The following is a 23,128-nucleotide window of genomic DNA, read 5'->3' on the forward strand; positions in this document are numbered from 1 at the left end:
GTACCCTTAACAATTAATCAAATTGCTATTGCACCAATAATATATGTGAGGTTCAAAATTAATGGTTCCCTACTCCCTAGTAGAAATCAAATCCGACGACCAAAATAGCTCAACGATTGATTTTTTTTGTACAGTACAGGATGATATATGGGTGCACACACCATATTTTCTTACGCATACATGCATATTTTTGTCTATTTTTAATTACTAGTATTTTTGTCAGTCATGTATAATGAAGAAGTCGCATGATGCATAGCGTTTCCATGCAATAGATGTCGATTTAAAGTCGCATATGGAGAAAAATAGAGGCACTAGAAATGTGTTTCTATAAATGATATCCAACATGTAATGGTGATTTTACAAGGGAGAGCCGTGGATAGTGGATACTCAAACAGCATATAATTTTGCGTGGGGGAATTTATTATATTGGCACACTCAAACAGCATTTGTGAAAATTCTTGACGTAAAGAAAAAAAAAGAAAAAATGTGTCTAGTCTAAATGTCATAATAATGATAATAATAAATAGGTGTATCCTAAAATCGTAGAACACTGACTAGGGGGTAGATGCTGAGGTGGATCGCAATAGAAGAAAGAAGATGGTCGGCTATATCTCTCTCTCGATACGTTTCTTACGGCCAGAAATAAGGCAAACAGGTGGGCCTAGCAAAGATGACTAATCTCCACCGTCCAAACTCAATACACACAAATATTCGTTTTTCTCTCCCACAGTCAGAGGTCAGGTCAGGTCAGGTCGACTAACACACCACGATCTAATATTTTCTTCGCTACTTCTAATACAGACTTACTTTTTTGTTATGTTTTGTTTTGGGTGCTCTTCCCTGTGGAGTCCAAATCAGCTAGAGAGACACGTGTCGTTATCACCAAAAGATTCATTGTGTATATATGGGTCCCAGTCGTCTCTGCTGTGATTCCCCCAAATCTGACGTACGGGCTGCAGTTCGCCGCTGGTCTCATCCGCCAAACGCCGGTTACACAGTGGAACAACGGCTGAAAGATGGAAACAGTGTTGAATCTGGACCACTAGGCTAGATTATTAAAATAATAAATAAAATAAAAAACAAACAGGAGAGACACGTACTTTTGGGTTCCATTCCATGTCAGAAGAAGAGGCATTTCTCTTGCTTGTCAAAGACAACTCAGGCAACTCTTGTTCCTGGTAATAATGATATTCTTCTAATTTCGGCAACTCTCTCATCCTCATCACATGTTAAAAGATTTGTGGTATTCTTCAAGGCGATTATTGTCTTATAGTATATAGTATAAATGTTTTTAATATATTATTAACTTGATAAAAATCCGGGTCCAAAAACCTCTAGTTACTTATACGGTACCTTAGAGCATCTTTATTGGTAGGTTCTGATTAATTAATCTGGTTACGTTTGAAGAAGAAGAAGAAGAGTTGCGGAAGCAGGGCAAGACTCAAGAGTCAAGAGAGATACTATTGGATAGTGGCGGCTGCTGGCTAGTGGAAGAAGAAGGGACATGACGTCACCAAGTACACCCTTGTTTTCTAGTATTTTGTATACATATCTCACTAGCTAGCTAGCTACTAATTAAAAATACGTATGGCTATTTCTTATATATTATGGTCTCCTTCAACAATTTTTTTTTCAATAATATATAAAAACACGTTTCAAAATACTAGTAATATGATCAAACACAACAGGCTAGTATCTATAACAAAATAGCAAGCGTTTATAATTTAATGAAAGAAATAAAAGAGAGGAGAAATGGTGAGATAATTTACTGAGGTGAGTAGTAGTAGACTAGTAGTTCTAAAGAGAGAGAGAGAGATTAGTTTGACAAAAAAAAAAAAAAAAGAGAGAGAGAGAGAGATTCGTGGGACGGCGGGGGAGCATAGTTTCTCGTTTCAGACTGTGGTGTCTGTATGTCAGAGTCAGAATCAGAATCAGAGTCAGACCAAACCTCTCTCTATTCCTCACATACGAAGAATCCATCAAAGCACACACACACATCACACCATATACATGTATCTATCTATTAATTTAAATATACATATATACCTTCTTTAAAAGTGACAAATTATTTATATAATTAAAATTTTGTTTGCTTTTTTCAAAAACCAGCAGCTTTAATTACCTTCCCACACACACTTCTCCTCTCTCTCTTTTTCTCTTTCTCTCTCTCCCAAACCTTTAGCTTTCTCCATTTCTTCTTCAGATCAGCTTCAAACTTCCATAGCCATGGACACTGCTAAATGGCCTCAGGTATATATATATATATTTTTTGATTTTTTTTTTTCAACTTTTCTCCTTTGTCAAAAAATAAATGTTCTGGTTTTGGATAGAAAAAAAAAAAAGTTGGAAGCTGGTGGTCTAAGTGAAAACGAGAATAATCGTGTGCTTTGTTTGTTTCTTGAAAAAAAAAAAAAAAAAAAAAAAGGAGTTTGTTGTGAAGCCAATGAACGAGATCGTGACGAACACATGCCTCAAACAGCCGAATCCTCCTCCTCATCCTCCTGCTACTACCACTGCTACTCCGGTTGAGAGGAAGGCAAGACCGGAGAGAGACCAAGCTTTGAACTGTCCAAGATGCAACTCTCTTAACACCAAGTTCTGTTACTACAACAACTACAGCCTCACTCAGCCCAGGTACTTCTGTAAAGACTGCCGTAGGTATTGGACCGAAGGTGGTTCTCTCCGGAACATCCCCGTCGGCGGTGGCATCCGGAAGAACAAGAGATCTTCTTCCAACTCCAATTCCTCTTCATCACCCTCCTCCTCTTCTTCATCCAAGAAACCTCTTTTCTCCAACAACAGCAACACCCCTGCGCCGCTCCCTCAGCTAAACCCTAAGATCGGTGAAGCGGCTACTACTACTACTAAAGTTCAAGACTTGGCGTTTCCTCAGGGGTTTGAGAACGCCCACGAGGTTAAAGATCTCAACTTGGCGTTTTCTCAAGGGTTTGGGATTGGTGGTCATCATCATCATCATCATCTCAGTAACCCACTTGTCTCAACCTCCTCTGCTTTGGAGCTTTTAGGGATCTCTAATTCCTCCGCTTCCTCTAATTCACGCCCTGCTTTCATGTCTTTTCCAAATGTTCACGATTCATCCGTCTACACAGCTTCTGGTTTCGGTATGAGTTACCCACAGTTTCAAGAGTTCATGAGACCAGCTTTGGGCTTCTCCCTTGATGGTGGGTATGCTGGGGATCCTCTACATCAAGAAGAGGGGTCCAGTGGCACTACTCCTGCCACTACTAATAATGGAAGGCCTTTACTGCAATTTGAGAGCCTGCAACTTCCAGTTTCATCACCAAGCACCAATAGTGGTGGCAATGTGAAAGAGAATGATCATCATAGTGATCATGAACATGAGAAAGAAGAAGGAGAAGCTGTTGGGTTTTGGAATGGCATGTTGAGTGCTGGCACTACTTCTGCTGCAGCATCTGGTGGTGGATCATGGCACTGATTATCATAGTCCCAAGGACCCAAGTTCTTTTTTTACAAGAAAAGATTAAAAATTTTCATCCAAATTTTAAAAGATGGAGAGGGTTAACAACTTCAATCTGGGTGTTTAGTACCTTTTGTTTTGGTTTCCTCCTTTTGTCTAAAAACTAGTATTAACTTTGTTGGGGTTGGGGATGGATACTGTATCTATATTTTAGACTCTTTTAAATCAAAATCTCAGTTGTTCGTTTACCTAATTTTATGATATTTTATTATTTTTTCCGTCTATCTCAAGAGATTCTTGTGTATTTATTAACTTTAAGCGTGTAAAAAACTGTGGGGGGAAATGTTGTTAAACCATGAACTTTCAAATTATGACCATTTAAACCATGAATTTTATAGTAGACCATTTAAAACATCAATTTTTGTTGATTAGCTCTTTTAAACATTAAGTTTTGTTGACCAAACCAAAAAAACATGACGTTAAATCCGATAATCGAGTAACTAACAAACGTTATTCTGCTGTTAACACTCTCCGTTAGTGACAAAACGACGTCGTTTTGATGAAAATTTTAGTTCGAGAAAAATGTCATTTAAACCATGATCTTTTAAATTGAGGTCATTTAAACCATGAATTTTCAAATATAGGTCATTATTAAATCATGAACTTTGTTGTAGGCCATTTAAAACATCAACTTTCATTGATTGAGATTTTTTAGACATCAAGTCAAACTATTAAGTTTGCTAACATGTCTTACTTCAGTCGATCACAAGGGTCAATACAAGGATCAAGATCACAAGCACAACAAACATCATAAGGGGTCACAAGCAAAAGCACAACAAAGATGCGGTAAAATAACGCATCAAAAACCTAGAATCTTAAATAAAGTGATTATAATTATATAAAACTAAAATAAGGTGATCAATCTTTCAAACTCCAGTGTGACATTTTAATACCTAGAAAAAAACTCAATACACAAACAAAAAGACACAAAAGACACGACAAAACGACCAAAACTGAGTATTAAACGAAAGACAAAATACGCTAAAAGCACCATATATCACTTGTTTAGTTAGCATAATTAATGTCATATCAAGTTTAGCTTAGTCAACGAAATCTAATGTCTAAAAAGACTCATTCATTGAAAGTTAATGTTTTAAATAATCTAAAGCAAAGTTCATGGTTTAAATGACCTAAATTTGAAAGTTTATGGTTTAAGTGGTTTCAGTTTAAAAGTTCATGGTTTAAATGATATTTTTTTGAACTAAAATTTTCATCAAAACGACGTTGTTTTGTCACTTACAGAGAGTGTTAACGGAAGAATAACGTCTGTTAGTTGCTCGATTATCAGATTTAACGTCATGTCTTTTTGGTTTAGTCAACAAAACTTAATATTTAAAAGAGCTAGTTAACGAAAGTTGATGTTTTAAATGGCCTACAACAAAGTTTATGATTTAAATAACCACAATTTGAAAGTTTATGGTTTAAATGACATTTTTTTCTGGTGCCATACAGCTACCAAACTCCGAGGTTTAGAGAGAAATGGGACGGTCATTGCCCTCTTTCAGACATAATATGGTCTTGTCTTTTATGCTAACCCAAAACCCATTAACTTAATAAAGTAGTACTATTCCGCTATTAATCACATGTGTAGTGTATCCTTATTATATATTATGTTCTACTCGAGACCCTTTTTGTGAAGAATACGAAATGAAAAAAGGACACTTTTGTAACCAAATCGTTTTGGTTCTTTGTTTGTCATTTAGGACACACACACTTAGCCGAAGTGTAAGGAACCACAAAACAACAGTCAGTTTCCTAAGGGCATCCACAATGAGAGGTTATATTTTTTGGGCTCTTAAAATTTTTAATTAATATATTTTATATTTTTGGTTGAATAAGAACTTTGGGAACTCTAATTAAAATGTTCCCCTCCAATAGTGAGTTATAATATTAAGTCTCTTAATTTATTTTTTTTCTATTTCTTGAAAATAAATAAATGAAAATACAATATGAAACTATTGCATATTTAGAAGAATGTTTATAAAATTATTGCATTTCATAATTTAGAGTCATCAAACAATATGATATAACAGCTTCTTAGCCAAAACATTATACAAAAATCAAAATCTAAACTGATACCTGTTCCCGGACTTCCTCACTGGGAGAGCTGAGAAGCTTGATGAATGAAGGAACATCACCACTTTCCATAATGACTTTAGCTTTGACTTCACATTAACAACCACTTTCTGTTTAGAAGGATACACCAAAACTATATGCTAAAATGTCAACGAACTTGATAATTGGTACACAAGCCTTAGCAATCACCTGAACAATTAGAGAGCTAATTATTGTCATGATCACTCTGAGATACTGCCATATAATAGTAGTAATAAAAAGTCAAAATACCAAGATATTCTTTGCAATTCCCCTTTGTGACAATGCCCTGGAGAGTGCGCGTAAACCTAGCTGTGGATTTGTGAGACCTGATTCCAAAATCACCACCTATATATACAGCAAAAAGGGATGAAGATTTAGACATGAAGATCTTTCCTAACACTAATCTATACAGCAACTAACGTCTAAGTATCAAAAACAGTATTATAATAACTCCAAATGGATGTGGAGAAAAACGTTGTGTTAAGCTGTTCTAAGGTATTCTCGTCAATTATGTACACCACATAGTCAAAGTGGTGTTATAAACTTACATCCATATCACTTGTTGGAAGATAAAGCCCTGTCCTGTATGACACAAAAACCTCAACCTGCAACAAAGAGAATAAGCAAAGATTAGAGATTGCAGTTGTTGAAATCAAACAATGCTCAAAGAGAGATTGAAGTTTCGAAAGTTTGTACCTTACAACTTGGCCAGATATACTTAATAATACTTGACACACTCGCCACTGCCGCATCACGCTCAACTTTCTCTGCTTGTGTTGGTAACAGAAAATCACAGAAATCTACTATTTCTGCAACAAATCAAGATCAAAGATTTCTCAACAAGATTCTTTGTGAAGAAGATACAACACCAAAAAGCAAAACCAAACACCAGTCAAAGCTTTTCACTTTCAACAAAGTAATCGAACTAACAAGAACCTAAATTTCATAGCCACATTTTAGCAAAAGATTCAAACTTTTGAATGATATTGAGCTTCATTACCTTTATGCAACTGAAGCATTGGGATCTTAGAGAAACTGTTCTCACTAAACCAATTACTCTCCAATCTAGGTTGCTCAGCTTCTTCATCTTTCTTCCTCTTTTTACTCTTCTTCTTCGAACACGACGCCGCCGCCACCACCACCGGGGTTACAGGCTCGACGTCGTTATCATTACTCCCGGGATCAACGTCCAGTGAGAAGAAATCAATCGGCGATTCAATCCGACGCTTCAAGGTTTTGGAGTCGTTTCTCCTCTGATTGGCCTCCGCCGATTCAATCCGACGCTTCGCATCTCCTCCGACCCCCGATCGAGAGAGAAAGAGAGAGAGATTTACAGAGGAAAAGAAACAAAAACCCGATCGTCCATCAAAATCAAATTCTTCTCTTTTAATCTGATTGCCCAACAGATAAGTGACACGTAAGGGCTCTTATTTCGAATCCGAGTCTACTAAATTAGAGGCTCTCTTATATTTTTTTCTTCTACTATCTGAATTATTTTTTTCCTTCTACTGTATTCAAATCTCCCTTAAAACCTCCCATTGGGGAAGGCCTAAAACAATTTTAAATTAAAAATAAATTAATAAGAAAAGAGTACAGAATAAATAAATAAAAAATCATAGAAAAATGGACCCAGCCCCAACATTCCCCTTGGACTTCGTACTATCATCATCATTCGTCCCACTACACAGACTCTCGCACAGAAGATCAAAATACATGTTATTTATGAACTTACGATGTTAAAGTAGAAAATGTGAGTTGGGTTTTAGTTAAGAATCCAGCTTACAACCATTAATATTGTATAAATGTCAATTAATACTACTAATACCAAATAAATCGGAGGTTGGAAATGATTTAAGGTGGTGTAGAAACTAGAAAGAGTAGTTCATGTGGTTGAGTTCTGTACAAGAGAGAGAGATTACAAAAATCTAGTATTCTTTACTCTTTGAAATGGCAACCCCTATAGCCTCCTACATTTTAGTTGCTGCTGCAATTGACCCTCCAACAACACTTGTCATTTGATTCCTTATTTGCTGTTCACATTTATTATATTCATAATAGTCACAGACACTAATTAATCGACAAGTAACCAACTTCGTTCGACAAAGTTTGTAATTAAACAACACTAGTTAAGAAGGGCACTAAATGCTATTTGGAAGTCAGTTTTGGTCCATTCTTTGTTTACTCAATTCATTTTTATATTTGCATATTTATTTGGAAGGAAGAAAAACGGGTAACTGCGATTTTATTCTGCTGAGGTCACGTACGTAAAAGAAGAAGAAACAGATTGGACTGGTGCTCTTTTTACCTAAGAGAAAAGAGTCACATCACCAAACATGGCATACTCATCAGCAATGACCACACAATATCATCCTTCTTTCCTTTTTTGCTTTCACATCATAGCAACAGTAAGCAGTCCAGTCTTAAAATTTTTGATAACCCTGAGCAAAATACAAAATATGGACTCTCTTATACATTTTATATCAGAAAAAAAAATTCAAAAAAAAATAAAAAAAATTCATGAAATCATCAATCTGAAATCAGATAAGTTGCAAATTTACCGATAAAAGAAAAGAAAAAAAAATAGTTCTTCTCTCCTACGTGTAAAGCATGCGTCCATTCATCTAGAGATTTCTAAGCTGCATCAAAAGCTTGGTAGAGCTGAAACAACAACAAAAAATGTATCAAATATTTCAAAGAGAATAATAATCAAACAAACCGTCTTCTTCTAGCTTTTGTTGATGCAAAATCATCAATAATTGTTTCAAAAACCATACTCTCTAAAACTTCTTTTTCAATGCACAAAATTGCTAAACCATTCAACCTTTCATGAGACATTGATGACCTCAAATAATTTTTCAGCAATTTCAACTTGGAAAAACTTCTTTCAGCTGATGCAACTGTCACATGAGTGGTTAATAAGATTCGATAAGCAATAGCAACATCTGGATAACAACCCACTTCTTTTACAAATTCAAGAACTTCACAAGGTGCCATTGGTTCGTTAGATAAAGTTGCCTGCAATACTCTTAATTCAGAGAAAAGTTCATCTAAATCAACATCTGACGAGCCACCATAGGAAAATGTGTTATGAAATTTAGCACAAATTTCTCTTAATTGAATAGCATCAAGTGACTTTAACCTAACCGAGTTAAATAGGAATCCAAAAACAGTTTCAAAGGTTTTCATTTGCTCAAATATGTCCTTCAAGGAAGCAATTGCCATATCCACAACAATAAAAAAATAATCGACTTTGAAAGCATCAGCATGTGTTTGTATAACTTCATCATGATCATTTTCACCAAACTGTTTTTTTTTAAACCTCCTATGCTTAGTTGGAAATATAGCATTAACATCCATATCATGAACAAGATTTTTAGCTATATCCATACTAGATGTAAATCCATCTTTTCTATAATTCTCAAAAAAAGATATCACACCTTCCACTTGCTTCAAAGCTGTATCAATACGCATAGATTTAGCTTGTAAGCTCTTACTTACCATGTTAATAGCATATAAAATGTCATGCCAAATAACCATACCAAGCAAAAACTCATAATTCTCAAGCGCATCTACCAAACTTTCGGTTTCACTCTTTGATATAGCATCATCACACAAACTATGCAATTCTATCAATACTGACATTAGTTGAGGAGCTTGATACCTTATAGCTTTAATACTCTTAATTCGACTCTCCCATCTAGTATTAGACAGATTTTTTACTGTAAAACATGAAATATGCTTAAGTAAAACATTCCACCTTTTGGTAGAGCAAGAATGTGCCATGTCACTAACAACAAGATTCAAACTATGGCAAGCGCATGGCTTAAACAATGCTTTTGAATTAATTTCAAGCAATGTTTTTTGAACTCCTTGGTGTTTTCCTTTCATATTAGAACCATTATCATAGCCTTGTCCTCTCACATTCCCAATATCAAGATCAAGAGACTTCAAAATATTTTGTAATTCATTAAAGAGGCCTAATCCTGATGTATCATCTACTTTCAAAAACTCTAAGAAATACTCTTCTATTTTTATCTTTTCACTTGACATATTCACACATCTTATTATTATACTCATTTGCTCTTGATGACTCACATCTAGGGTACAATCAAGAATTACAAAAAAAATATTTAGCCTCTTTAATAACACTTGTGATCGAAAATCTAACCTTAAAAGCAAGGAGGGAAATCAGCTCGTTTTGAATGTTATGACCAAGGTAATGGTGATATATATCTTGAGTTTGGATGCGTCTAATGTGATCTTGCATAATTAAATCAAATTCTGCAATCATCTCAATCATTCCTAAAAAATTACCATTACTATCTTGGTAGAGTTTCTCATTAGATCCTCTAAACGCTAAATTTCTTTTAGAAAGACATTTAACAACAACAATTATTCTACATAAAGCTTGCCTCCAACGAATTTTTTCTTTTGCAATCTCTTTTTGGAATTATTTATCAATTGTTAGATTATTTTGAAATCTAACTTTTAACTCATTCCAAGTCCTCATGTTAGACATATGCTCCTCACTTTTCTCATGATTTTTTAGTCTATCTTAATATGTTTCCAGTCTCTTAATCCTTCATTTGCTAATAAACTTGAGTTACCATGAGATGTAAACAACTTACAACAAAAACAATACACCTTATCAACATGCTTTGAGTAAACTAACCATCTTCTATCATCAATCTCTCCATTACACAACTTTCTAAAATAATGCTTATATGCAAAATGCCTTTTAGTATTTTCATCAATAGGATACTCAAGATCCAACTCTCTTTTTGGTCCTTTTTCAATCAACAAATCTCTTGTTTTATTATCAAGATTATTCCAGTTTCTAGGATCATAGATATCAAAAGGTGGAATTAATTGCTCATCAATATTCAAATTACCAATATTAGAGGGATTTGACACATCAATTCACTATATCATCTAATCTATCACTATCATTTAAGTGATCACTAGGATTCACACTAGTAGTGTTTCTTCTTTGAACAAACTTATTCAAAGCTCCTCTATGTGTTTTCACAAATTCTTCATCTTTCTTTTTTCTTTTTCTTTTTTCACATCCAAATACCATGTTAAAAAGAAGAAACAATGTCACCAGAAATTTGTATAGAACAGCTAAACGGATAGAAGAAAAGACTTGAAAGCCTACACCAAATCTCTAATATGAGCTAGAAAAGTCACTCACCTAGTCACATAGAACATAGAAGAAAGTTAGAAAAGTTTTGACAACATAAATAATTTGGATCTCATACAACACAAGTTATACAAACATAACCAAACAATTAATCGGTTCAAATTTACCTCAAATTTCAAAATGGAATTGAACTAGGAATTACTGAGTAAAATCTGGTTAAAAGAAAGAGGATTAATTGGTTTTGGACTTTTGGGAAGCGATCGGAATCTGATCGTCATGACTCACGATGGCAGATGAGTTACCAAAAGTGGTTGTATCGTTTGTTTCAAAAGGGGGAAACATGTCTCAAGAAGGGAAACACATCTTTTGCATTTTGTGAAAAAACTAGGTTAAATGAATGGGCCTCTTTGGTTAATAGAATAGAGATGAATTTTAATCAATTATAGATCTTTTATGGACTATGGATGGGCTTGCAGTACAAATCAAAAGTCCAAAATAAATCAAATGGACCTCTAAATATTATAATTTTTTTTTTTTAACACTGAACCCCTAAAAAAAATTGGTCCCCTAAATATTGTGTTCCCCCGGCCACCGCCCCTCTCGCCGTACCTTTAAGCCGGGGCTGACAGTAAGCAACAATCCAAAACTGACTAGTATCGAGTGTTGATTATGTTACTCTAGGTAAGAAAGAACCTTTGTAGGGGCTGGGTCATGATCTGTATTGGGCCTACTAAAGCCTATCATCGTCCTTAAGCCCAGAAGGTAACTGTGGGCTGCTTCCCCGCCGCGCCGTGAGTGAGTGACAGTGTTGTTTTTACTTGTTTCAAATTTTAAAAAAGCCACAACACATAGAAGAGAGGAGGAAGTGAATATTAATTCTGACAAGACATATGGGTGGGGGACTGTGTTTGCCTCCCTCTAGCCCGACACCTAAAGAAGGCTAAAAAGCTCCATCCTCTCAAAATCAACATGTCATCATCCAGCTGCCTACCCTATCATCTCCCTCCACGTGTCACCTGACTCATCAAAGAATCTTTCCTCCTCCTCTTCCTAGTCTCTCGTGAACACACAACACAGGTCCCGCGCTTTTTATGGGCACACATAACGCTACTAGTAATACTAGAATGTATGTATTTTCTTCGTTCTTCTTCCACCATATTATCCCACTATTATTTGATTATAATGGCACTATTACATAAGAGTACCCTATATATATATATATGTATATCTGGATCTCTATGTATTATCAAGCAATCCTAATAATTTTTTTTTTAAAAGACAAATTAATTATTACTCCATAAAAAAAAAATGGTTTGAAGAGTACGAAGAAGAAGACTAACAAGAAGAAGAAACATTCCCTGACAAAACGGTGTCTTTTTGTCCAAAAAAGCAGTAAAAATGATTGTATGCGTGGCAGTGCACCGTAACAGTATGACGTCTTCTTCTATCATATTCCAAACTCTCCATCCACCTTTTTTTCTTGGCTGCACCTTGGAGTTTGCGTATTTGGATGATTGGTTTCATCCCCTTTTTTTTAATTGGTTGCAGTGTTTTAAACACTCATTTTAATATATAGAAATATTACTAGATGATTAATTTGCTAATCCTGCCTGCTGTCGACATATATAAGAATCCTTATTGCAAGTAGCACTGAAGTTTAAACTGTATATACATCTCTTTGGCTATTTTGATTCATCATATTTCATTACAAGATCTTCAATATATATGTTTATAAACTAAATAAAGGCGTATAAATAGCATACATAACTCTAGACTGGTCTTAGTTTGTGAGAAATTTAATTCTTGGATGGATTTCATGTACTAGTTTCAAGTATAATATAATCTCTCTATCCCATATTATAAAATGGACTACATGTTTCTTTCACATGTAAAAATAATTTAATTTAATATATGCTATTATGAGTATTGTCTTTTAATTTATTATTAATTGATTTTTAGTTAGATAGTAAATGACGTGTATATGTTAAACTAAAAAAGTTTTATGTAATTTAAAATGTTAGCTTTTTTCATATAAACCATTTTTTAATGTAACAATTTATTTAGGGGGTAAGAAGAGTGGGAGTTTTTGCCGTCAGGGAAACAGAGAAAAAAAATAAAAATCAGTGAAGGCAATTGACTTTCTTTTGGTGAGTCAAAATCATTACCAATAAATTATTGCGTGTCATATATCTATATGTTTGCGGTCTACATATTGAGAATAATCGTTGATAAAGCACAATGATACATCTTCGAGAGAATCCCATGCATAAATTTAAAGACAAATCAAAATTAAATTGATTCCATTTTTTGGATCGATCTATGTACTAACGATATCATCACTCCATTTTGCATTTATAATTCAACAACTCGTCCTGACTTTTTTTTAATAACCATTCTTCATCGTCAGCTATTTGGTCAGATATTAGTGTTTTGTTATTGTCTAACTTTTCTATCATTATTTAAATTACATGCCTGTTAATTAAATTCGTTCTTAAAAACAATTTTCCATTTTTATTTGTCTTTAATTTAATAAATAATCACATTTTAATTTAAACTTTTGATTAAGTAATGTATTTGTTTTCAACTTTTATCATGCCTCATGTGTCAAAAGTTTGGGTTAATTCATAAAAATGTATATAGTTAAATTTTACGATGATAACATGTCTACGTGGCTTGCTTTTTTTGTTTGTTTTGGCCGCAAAAAAGAATCATCCATTTAGGCTTGAACCATGTCTACGATAGCTAAAAGTCGACAATATGTACTTATTACATGTGGATGGATGTGTCCATGATTTGTATAATACATGTGGTAATGACAACGATCCACAAGCCTCGAGTATATATGGAGTTATATACGCAACTTATTTAATGACATTGCATACATATAAGATATTACATATATAAAGTTATATATATACGTGTATATCTATGTGTGTGTGTTTGTGTATGAAAAGAGAATGATGATAGTTGATGGTAGTGGGAAATAGCATGATGGTGTTACCATAAGAGTTTCTTAACAAATATCGAAATTGGTCCTTTCTTTGGGACAAAGCGTGCCTAGTTTTCCCTTTCCTTTTTTTTTTTTTTTGCATATTCCATTGCATCTCTAACTATATATTATTGTCATTCTCGTTTTCGCACATGTTTGAATTACTGCACATATTATATAGTATGAAATGTGATATGTTATCTATAGCGATTGATGAGTCTTTGAGCATTTGATATTGAATACATAACTAAGGTTTGAGATCGATTGATCAAATAAAGACATATATATATATATATATATATATCGAGGCAAAATGCAAAGTTATTAGTTATAACTCTTAGAGGGAATTTTAGGAATAAATAAAGAAAAAATGCATATAATGGTGGTTTGATTTAAACTAAAAGGTTGTTTTACTTTGAAGACAACAGTGTGTTTTCTTTTACCAGTTTGAAAAATGACACAATAATTGAAATTGATGTTCCATCGATAAAATGTGATTCACCATCTTGATTTCCAATGGAACACAAAAGAACAAGAAAAAAAGAGATGGTTAATCATTATATACAGATAATAACATAACTAATACATATATTATTTAGAAAACCTAAAATATTATAATTAAGATAGATTACGAAGAAACGGACATTACATAAAGATGTGGACCCGCGAGGGAACATATTGTGAAAACCTACCTACTACTGATATATACTATAATTTAGTTTTTAATACTGACTCGGTGACTCCTAGTTATATACGTAAGCTAGGGTTAGCAAAAATTGGTCTCATATAGATAGATAGTAGATGAAAAAGAAACACGCAACTATAGAAGCAAAATATTGCATATGTTGCATATTTCTTTATTTGAAGAAAATCGAGAGTCAATATACACCAGATTTTAATTTGAATATTCATGTGCTATCAACGATCAAGTTTTTAGCGGTTCCATGACATGTAGTAATTATAGTTCGTAGTATCTTAATCATTTATAAAACAAATATTACGTACTGTTTTATGATAATTTGAACTTTTGTGTTTGTTCAAAAAAAATAAGAACTTTCCACAGTTCTTCAAATGAATAAAATATCGCCAAATAAATAATAGTATAATACTGCAACTATCATAGCTATAATTTTTTTTCATCAAATCTAACAAAGATTAAGTGTATATTAAAATTACTTTTAATAAAAACTTATTATCCAGAAAAATTCTGAATCTAACAATAAATTAGTACATATATGTGTTGACCAATGGTAGTTTGGTAAAGTTTCTCTTGAATATGTAGTCTACAAATATAGAAAAAAGTTTCTAATTAAAATAGTTTTAATAACAAAAGAACAAGCCTACAATATCAACATAGAATCCCACTTTTAGATTTAGTTCAGCACTTTCGGACACCGTTGGAATAAAAACGGAAAGTTTTGAAAAAGGGAAATAAATCAATTAAAGAAAAAAAGGATTAAGTGAACATCTTGATGCCGTTGACTTTGTTCTCAACGGCCATGATTGAGCGTGTGATGAGTATAAGAGACCAAATTATTGCTATATATCTCCCTAATAACCCCAAAAAAGAAATTCATGAGTTTGAATTTTCTTATTTTAATTTGTAATTATATATAATCACTAATCACATTCTATTTCGAGATTTGTGAATATACCTATAATTTCCTAGTTTAGAAATCGCTAGGCGCTAGTCGGGCGGTTGGGGTGGCCTAGCGCCTAGCGAGAAAATCGGAGATTAAACGGAGATTAATCAAAGATTAGTTTTAGGGTTATTTTATTAAATTAACAATAAAATAAAAATATGTAATATTAAATATATGTATAATTATGTTTATGTGAAAATAAAAATATCAAATAAAAGATAAAACTATAGAATTGTCTTTAAAATTATGGTAAACACATAAAAACGTAATCTTAAAAGAAAATTTATGATTTTCATTAAAAGTTTGTATATTAACTATTGTAAAACATTATAAACTCTTAATTTAAATGTCTAAATAACAAAAAAATACATATTTGATTTATATTTGGCTCTAAAAATAATGATTATATACAAAATTAAGCGGGAAATAATCGGATTAGATTGATTATAATCAAACTATACATGTATAATTGGATAATCGATGTTAGGCGGGAATTAGTCATTAATCGAGGCGGAGTGGATTGACCTAGCGATTTTGCGAAGCGTAATCGGTATTAGGCTGAAATTTTTAAAACATGGCCTGTAATTATATATATTATCTACCACTATCACCAATTAACAAGCTAAAAAGTGTATATACTTAAAGTGTTGTACGTACGTGCTTATTGGCATCTTAGGTCGAGAATTTGTTGATTAATAAAATAAAAGAAAAATGTGATGTATGTGTGGCACTTAGCCACTTAGGCATGTGTGGTGTGGAATGTTGCGAGTAACAAAAATGGATGTCAAATTTTGAAGAATGTTTTCTAACGTTTGCTATATACTGTTCTTTGATGTTCTGTAGATTCTATTTATATCGGTTATCAATGGTTCATGAAATTCGAAGGTTGATATCTTAATTATATATGTCGAGGTCAGAGTTTAATTTAGAGTATAATAATGTTTTACGACACCAATTATTGGACCAAAATCTAGTATACCCTTGCAATCAAAAGTTTATTCTCATATTCCCTGCAAAAATAACAAATTTTTTTTTTTTTTAATAAAAAATGTGGTTAAAGACAAATAAACCTATATTATTTCTTTTATTTACAGATCCAACCACCTTATACCCACCCAAACCCACAAAATTCGGACAATCCAGTTGAAATCGGATCTCTCCTTTAACTACCCAACTTTTCGAATTCCTTCATTCACGACTCCACTCTCCCTCGTTCAATTCCCGTTAATTATTCTTCTCCCTCAAGTGCAACTAAGGATAACTCGATTCTGGGTAAGTTGAAATAGGTTGGGGTTTTTCGAATTTGGGTTATTTGTTTTTCAAAATCGGGTAATATGGGTTTCGATTTTCGATAATTTGGTTTTCAATTTTGGGGTTTTGTCGATTTTTTTCATGTGTTGATTCCTCAGAACGTTGAAAGTCATCAGATTTTGGGGCGTTTGTTTTATGTTCAATTTGGTTTGTGGAAAAGCTTGGAACAAACGTTTGTTTCATCAGATTATGTTCCATTCTGATGAAACAAAGTCCTCAAAACGTTTGTTTCATCAGATTATGTTCAATTTGGTTTGTGGAAGTTGAAGTTGAAATCAGTTGTTGTTTTTTGTGTGCATGTGTGGAAGAATCATAATGGTTCGTACAAAGAACCCAAACTATGTGGAAAAATCGAATCCCCCAGCAGATCTCGAAGAAGAAGCAACTCGTGGAGATGAATCAGAACGTGATTCCGATAAAACGGACTCAATTGAGAAGTCAAATGATAAGGATTCATCGGTAAGTATCTCTCCCTATATTGGTATAACCGTATAAGAATTCGTTATAAAAAGTATAACTGTATAACTTGGTATAACTTAGAAAGGGTATAACTTAGAAAAACTTGGTATAACTAGATATGTGTCTTGCAGGAATCTGAGGATGAATCCGATGTAATGCAACCTTTGAGTATGTACTTTGATTACTCCCAGTATACGAAGCCTTTCAAGATGTCTGGAAAGTGTTATATTTCAGAGGCGGTAAACTTATTAGGCGGTCATCTTAAGGAAGAGGAGTTGGATTGGTTCTTAGGGCACCCACAGTTCAAGCATTTCTTCCATATGCCTAAGGATTTGAATCATAAGTTGATGGGTATGTGGATGTTGTTGCTTCGCACAGCGCATTTGGAGAAGAAAAATGAATGCTGGTTCATTGTTAATGAGACTCCCATCCGGTATTCTCTCCGAGAAATGACAATCATTTCTGGGTTATATTGCCATCAGTATCCAAAATTCAAGGATGGTTTGGGCAGTTTAAATTTTGCTCGGAAGCAATTTAAAGGTGGACAAATAATACAATATGGAGATGTCAAAGCGAAGCTACTTTCGATGAAGAAACCTTCAGAGGATCGTTTGAAGATGGCCGTACTGTATTTTTTATCTAGCGTCATAATAGGGAAGAAAAAGGGTGGAAATAATGCACCCTTTGTGGAGCCTTTCTTTCTTAGAGCTGTAGATGATCTTGATTTGTGTAGAACATTCCCTTGGGGTCGAATGGCATTTCATGAGAACATGAAAGACATCTTTCATTTGATGGGACACTTTGGTGGAGTTGTGGGTCCACAGTGGGTCTTTCCTAGTTTCATCATTCCTTTGGAGGTAATTACTAGTTTTCAAAATGTACAACTTAGTATAACTGGATCCAACTAAACATTGAATGTTCTTGTGTTGTGTGTAGCTTCTTGCGTTTGAAGCAATTCCTGTGCTAAAGAACACCTTCCGAGAAGACGTTTCTGATTCACATGCACACCGTAACTGTCCTCGGATGTGCAATATGAAGTTTAAAGCAAGTAAGAAGAAAGGTTTTTCTTTGAAAGAAATATATGACCAACTTGGTACAACTAAGGTTAGTTATTCATATTCATTATTTATGTAAATTACTTATCAGATTCATTATTTATGTAACATTGGTTGATAGGAGATTGATAGTATGTTATGTTTGTTTATTTTGACAGGAGATTGATAGTATGTTAACTCCAACTCCTCGGGAGGCCGAGAAGGAGAAGGCCAAGAAGGAGAAGGCCAAGAGGGAGAAAACCGAAAAGGAGAAGGCTGAAAAGGAGAAGGCGGAGAAGGAGAAGGCTGAGAGGGAGAAAGCCGAGAGGGAGAAGGCCGAGAAGGAGAAGGCCGAGAGGGAGAAGGCCGAGAAGGAGAAGGCCGAGAGGGAGAAGGCCGAGAAGGAGAAGGCCGAGAGGGAGAAGGCCGAGAGGGAGAAGGATCCAATGGAGAAGGATCCAGTGGAGAAGGATCTAGTGAAATACGAGAGAAAAAAGAGAACAAGAGAAGGATCCAGTGGAGAACAACTTGGTACAAAGGTGAAGATTATAAGTAAGAAGGGGACGGGACCTTCTGTTGTCGTAAGGAGTCCTATTATAACAAGGCAGAAGCCCTCCAAAAAGTAATGAGCATGTAATCTTGTATGAGTCAGTATGTGAACTCTTTGATTGTTTTTATGTTTTTTGTTAAGTACTCGGAATGTTTAACTAGGTACAACTCTGTTTTTTTAAGTACAACTCTATGTTTTTAAGTACAACTTGGTTGGAATGTTAAAGTCAGTATGTGAACTCTTTGTGTGTTTAAGCAGACAAAATAACGGCAGTATGTGAACTCTTTGTGTGTTTAAGCAGACAAAATAACACACAAGAACAAGACAAATTACCGGCAATCGTCAAATGGAACCAGACAAACGATCCTTAGTTATACCATTACAAAGAACAAGTTTTACTTAGTTGTACTATTAGAAAGTACTGCGTAGTTGTACCATCTTCCAAGAACAAGTTCTACTTAGTTGTACCATCTTCCGAGACATACCACAAGAAGACATCCAAAAAAACGAGAAAACAGATCTGCTTAATTTTCTTCATATCTCTGCTCTTATCCATCTTCAGCTGTCTAACTTCTTCTTCGAGGACACCCACTTGAAAATCTAATTGTTGTACTTCATCCACCAATGCCTCATCCACCCATTTAAATACATGTGTGTCGTTGACAAGCTACATATAAGACAGAAATTGGTAAATAAATGTACATGATTATCAACAAATATTAGAATATATTTACCTTTCTTTGGGCTGCATACGCACAACGGTAGTAGCGACGACAAGGGTTTGAGATCGAGTGAGAGATTATCTCAACTACTGCCGAACCACAATGACATTTTTTTTGGATGCCTGGAAACCTTACTCGATTAGAGGAATTGCCACATGAGGTCCTCGATGCTCCAGAATCGTAGCTCATTTCAAGATTTGAGATGACCCAGAAATCGCAAACCCTAACTAGGAAAGATAGGGAGAGAAATGATTTTTTTTGTAGGAACCCAGAAATCGCAAGAGAGGGAGAGAAATTATTTTTTTTTTTGACCCAGAAATCGCAAACCCGCCCTAGCATACTTGGCTTCAATTTTAATTTTTCAAAAATTGAAATTTTGTTTGGGACACATAAAAAACACGTGTAGCCGCCAATTTACACACGTGTAGCCGCCAATTTACACATGTGTAGCCGCCAAAATGCACTAGTTGTACTAAGTTTTCAGATTGTACCGATCTTGACAAGTTGTACAATTCCGAATTTTTTATTGTTTTTGGTTATACCATGTCAAGACCCAATCATTTTAGTTGCACACATGGTTTACGGTTAATTGAGATACATTTACACATGTTCATGCGATCATATGTTTGAAAAGATAATTTCCTAAACTTTTGTAATTATATGTGGTTTACAACCACAAATGAACCCTTAAAGTATATGGTGTTTCATGGTAAACATTGAATATGATGAAAATTGTTATGACAATTCTTTCTTTCAATTAGTTATATAATATTTTTGTTGTTAACAAATATCATATTTACTTTTATTTGAAAATTTATAAATAATAACTATGTTATTTTGATTTTTTTATTATTATTTTTAATTATAAAATTTTAAATACAATTTTTAATTATAAATAATATATAAAATTATTTTTTTCAACTAACCTAAGGAAGATAATCACAATTTAACTGAAATAAGTTTTCCCATAAAGATAAGCAAACATGTCTATCAAGATAATCCACAAAAATAAACACACACAAATGACAATAGTTGTACCGAGGAAAAAACAAGTTTTACTAAGTTCTCCAAATAAGAAACTAAGTCCGAGAACCCTCACTATCAAACCAGCTCCTACTCGAATTTTTCTTCTTCTTCCGGCGTCCATGTTCTCCGGCTGATGGAATCCTTTTTGTTGGTTTTCTTCCTCTTTTTGTGACATAACATCGAGCCCATTTGTTCTGTCCTACATGATTATCAAGATAAGTACTTGCAGCTGGATACCTTCTGATAAAATCAGCATAAAGTTTCTCAAACTCAGGCTCTGTGTAAGCCTTAGCACATTCCATGAACTTCATCGCAACTAAATCCCTGTTCACATTTTTGCAGCTCAATTTAACATTTTGGGACAAATGATAAATACAATACCCATGATGAGATAACGGGTACACCGTATTTATTGACTTGATTAGGCTTTGATTTCTATCAGAACAGAAGACCAATTCAGGACAATCTGGTACAACTGATTTCAATTTGCTGAAAAACCAGGTCCAACTTGTATCTTTCTCACCATCAACTACACCAAATGCAATCGGATAATGGTGATGATCCGGATCTTGAGCTGTAGCCACGATTAGTACTCCACCATAGACATTTTTAATACTTGTTGCATCAACAATGATCACCTTTCTCATAGCTTTGAAGCCTTCAATGCACGCTCCCAAGGCGAAGAACAAGTACTTAAACCTCTGTGCTTCATCCAATTCAACAAATGAAATTGTACATGGGTTCATTGTCTGCAGCATGTGCATATAACAATGCACCAACTTAAAACTATCCTCTGGAGTACCGCGAAGATCATATGCAGCTAGTTTTTTTCCTCTATTTGCGGTCGAGTAAGACACTTTAACACCAACTCTTGATTGAACCAAAGGGATGAGATTTTTGGGAGTTGGAGTGTCTATCAAACATGGGTAATCTTCACGCAAAACTGATGCAACTAAATGTGGTGTGCCTCTCCTTTTTCTCCTCATTGTACTTGTATCTGACCTCAAGCACGTATGCGTCTTGTTGTAAGTTCTGACCGAGAAACTGTCTGAATTCCCATTCCTCGCAGCTCGTAAAGACCACTTGCAACCCCTTTTAAATTCACAGCATTTAACCACAAACAACATAGTATCCGACTTCACAATAACAAACTCAAAACAGTTCTTGTGTGCAGCTTTTTCAACTAAATCTTTAACTGCTTGCTTGCTTTCAAATTCTTGACGTAAAGTCAAATCCAAACCATCTTCCCATTCACGATTTACAACTGGTGTGACCTCAGAACCTTCAATCATATCACAGTTATCTGCTATTGCGCGTTCTTCAGACTGTTCTTGATAAAGAACCATGTTCCCATCACTATTCTCCATCATCTCAAAACGTTCAGACGGCTCACCTTCATACATCGTGTTCTCATATGTCGCTCTACTACTTGAAATCAACTCCTCATTAAGTGAACAACCTACAGTCCCTCGACTTTGCTCATCCCCCTGATTTATTTCAACATCATTCACAACTTCCACATGCAAAACTTGGAATTGATCTCGATTCATTTCCAAATAACACATCAGATCATCATCATCATGTATGTGTATCGGTCTCTTAGGATGCACTGATTCGGGAACATAACTCAGTTTCAGCTCAGTCATAGTTTCATCAACCTTCGCCTTTCTGCATATTTTCTGCACCAATGCAGAATAACTGACCTCTTCAATAGATGTCTCCATTCTAAGAGATTGATGAACTTTTTCTCTTGAAATCCATCTTAGTTCATTTTCCCTTGTTGCATAATATCCCCCGTAATCAAAAACGATGATTATCTGACGATTATTATTCATTGTGCCTGAAATAAAATAAAAAACTCACATTGGAACCTCTGTCGTGTAAATAGTATTACCAAGTTGTACCAAAATTGTATCAGTTGTACCCGTTTAAGTTGTACCAAACTATTACCAGTTGTACCCGTATCAGTTATACCTAGTCTACCAGTTGTACTACATCGACTCCACAAGATCACTATTTATTTCGGAATATTTTTACGATTCAGTTCGAATGAAGTGTTACAATCCACTTAGTATGCGACCCATTTCGACACTAATACAAATGAGAATAAATTGAATGAGCATTCAAGGTATATATCCTAATTGCTTTAGGATGAACCTCAAGAACCCTAATTGCATTGGTAAATAAATGTAAGAATATCACCTGAATCTTCTGCTTTGCTTTGTTGTTTGCTTCAATCCCAATCTTTTGCTTTCGTTTGGAATCAAATCATTTCTATGGACTCGATTTGTATCGATTGGAAGGGGGAGAGGAGCAAAAATGGGGGAGCGGGGACGAGGTCGGGAAAGAGAGGGGAGAGAGAAGGAACCCGATTGGTGGAGAAAAATTGATGGAGTCCACATGTTTTTAGGAGTATATGTTGGTCCATATGTTGGTCAACCTTTGTCAAAGGGTACTTAGAAAACATAAGGATATTGATGAATAAACTTTTGATTGCAAGGGTATTATAGAGTTTGGTCCACAATTATTAAATTATCCGTTCAAACCTCGAAAGAAATGGGCAGTGACAAAATGCTGTATTATATCGAGGAGATAATTTAGTAGCAGCCATTAATACTTAAGGCGCAAGCATAGCCGTATTTACGTTGGTACCAC

General features: G+C 34.4%; 5 protein-coding genes and 1 long non-coding RNA gene across 6 annotated transcripts; 2 read left to right on the top strand and 4 right to left on the bottom strand.

The window, feature by feature from the left end:
• Positions 1-305: 305 nt before the first annotated feature.
• On the bottom strand, positions 306-1,219 carry LOC147942023 (uncharacterized). Its single transcript, XR_015562830.1, has 2 exons — positions 1,101-1,219; positions 306-1,009 (listed from the first exon to the last, which is right to left on the bottom strand). It is a non-coding gene; the product is annotated as an uncharacterized LOC147942023 (long non-coding RNA).
• Positions 1,220-1,527: 308 nt separating this feature from the next.
• On the top strand, positions 1,528-3,692 carry LOC104705242 (dof zinc finger protein DOF1.8-like). Its single transcript, XM_087460250.1, has 2 exons — positions 1,528-2,250; positions 2,426-3,692. Exons 1-2 carry the CDS (start codon positions 2,227-2,229, stop codon positions 3,455-3,457), a joined length of 1,056 nt encoding a protein of 351 aa, XP_087316376.1. The 5' UTR covers positions 1,528-2,226; the 3' UTR covers positions 3,458-3,692.
• Positions 3,693-5,472: 1,780 nt separating this feature from the next.
• LOC109125568 (uncharacterized) lies at positions 5,473-7,311 on the bottom strand. Its single transcript, XM_087458720.1, has 7 exons — positions 7,226-7,311; positions 7,106-7,145; positions 6,597-6,987; positions 6,293-6,405; positions 6,145-6,201; positions 5,846-5,941; positions 5,473-5,764 (listed from the first exon to the last, which is right to left on the bottom strand). The coding sequence occupies exons 1-7, from the start codon at positions 7,309-7,311 to the stop codon at positions 5,690-5,692; spliced, it is 858 nt and encodes a 285-aa protein (XP_087314846.1). The 3' UTR covers positions 5,473-5,689.
• A 991-nt stretch (positions 7,312-8,302) lies between these two features.
• On the bottom strand, positions 8,303-9,646 carry LOC147942024 (uncharacterized). The gene has a single exon (XM_087458721.1). It carries the CDS (start codon positions 9,644-9,646, stop codon positions 8,303-8,305), a length of 1,344 nt encoding a protein of 447 aa, XP_087314847.1.
• Positions 9,647-16,997: 7,351 nt separating this feature from the next.
• LOC104705244 (uncharacterized protein At3g43530-like) lies at positions 16,998-19,005 on the top strand. The gene is made up of 6 exons (XM_087458722.1): positions 16,998-17,141; positions 17,273-17,998; positions 18,078-18,245; positions 18,355-18,525; positions 18,867-18,886; positions 18,984-19,005. The coding sequence occupies exons 1-6, from the start codon at positions 16,998-17,000 to the stop codon at positions 19,003-19,005; spliced, it is 1,251 nt and encodes a 416-aa protein (XP_087314848.1).
• A 1,521-nt stretch (positions 19,006-20,526) lies between these two features.
• LOC147942025 (uncharacterized) lies at positions 20,527-22,147 on the bottom strand. The gene is made up of 2 exons (XM_087458723.1): positions 22,132-22,147; positions 20,527-22,013 (listed from the first exon to the last, which is right to left on the bottom strand). Exons 1-2 carry the CDS (start codon positions 22,145-22,147, stop codon positions 20,527-20,529), a joined length of 1,503 nt encoding a protein of 500 aa, XP_087314849.1.
• Between the last annotated feature and the right edge of the window lie 981 nt (positions 22,148-23,128).

The sequence above is a fragment of the Camelina sativa genome, chromosome 7, assembly GCF_030686135.1.
Source record: "Camelina sativa cultivar CO46 ecotype springtype chromosome 7, ASM3068613v1".
NCBI classification, from domain to species: Eukaryota; Viridiplantae; Streptophyta; class Magnoliopsida; order Brassicales; family Brassicaceae; genus Camelina; species Camelina sativa.

What these genes read in the sequence shown, in the direction of transcription:
- LOC104705242 (XM_087460250.1), top strand. Translation starts at nt 2,227, where the DNA reads ATGGACACTGCTAAATGGCCTCAG. An exon ending in ACACTGCTAAATGGCCTCAG is followed by an intron (nt 2,251 to 2,425) that starts GTATATATATAT and finishes AAAAAAAAAAAG; the next exon opens with GAGTTTGTTGTGAAGCCAAT.
- LOC109125568 (XM_087458720.1), bottom strand. Translation starts at nt 7,311, where the DNA reads ATGTATTTTGATCTTCTGTGCGAGAGTCTGTGTAGTGGGACGAATGAT. An exon ending in ATATCTGGCCAAGTTGTAAG is followed by an intron (nt 6,202 to 6,292) that starts GTACAAACTTTC and finishes TCTTTGTTGCAG; the next exon opens with GTTGAGGTTTTTGTGTCATA. An exon ending in GAATTGCAAAGAATATCTTG is followed by an intron (nt 5,765 to 5,845) that starts GTATTTTGACTT and finishes CTAATTGTTCAG; the next exon opens with GTGATTGCTAAGGCTTGTGT.
- LOC147942024 (XM_087458721.1), bottom strand. Translation starts at nt 9,646, where the DNA reads ATGTCAAGTGAAAAGATAAAAATAGAAGAGTATTTCTTAGAGTTTTTG.
- LOC104705244 (XM_087458722.1), top strand. Translation starts at nt 16,998, where the DNA reads ATGGTTCGTACAAAGAACCCAAACTATGTGGAAAAATCGAATCCCCCA. An exon ending in AGAAGGCCGAGAAGGAGAAG is followed by an intron (nt 18,526 to 18,866) that starts GCCGAGAGGGAG and finishes TTTTTTGTTAAG; the next exon opens with TACTCGGAATGTTTAACTAG. An exon ending in TACTCGGAATGTTTAACTAG is followed by an intron (nt 18,887 to 18,983) that starts GTACAACTCTGT and finishes GTGTTTAAGCAG; the next exon opens with ACAAAATAACGGCAGTATGT.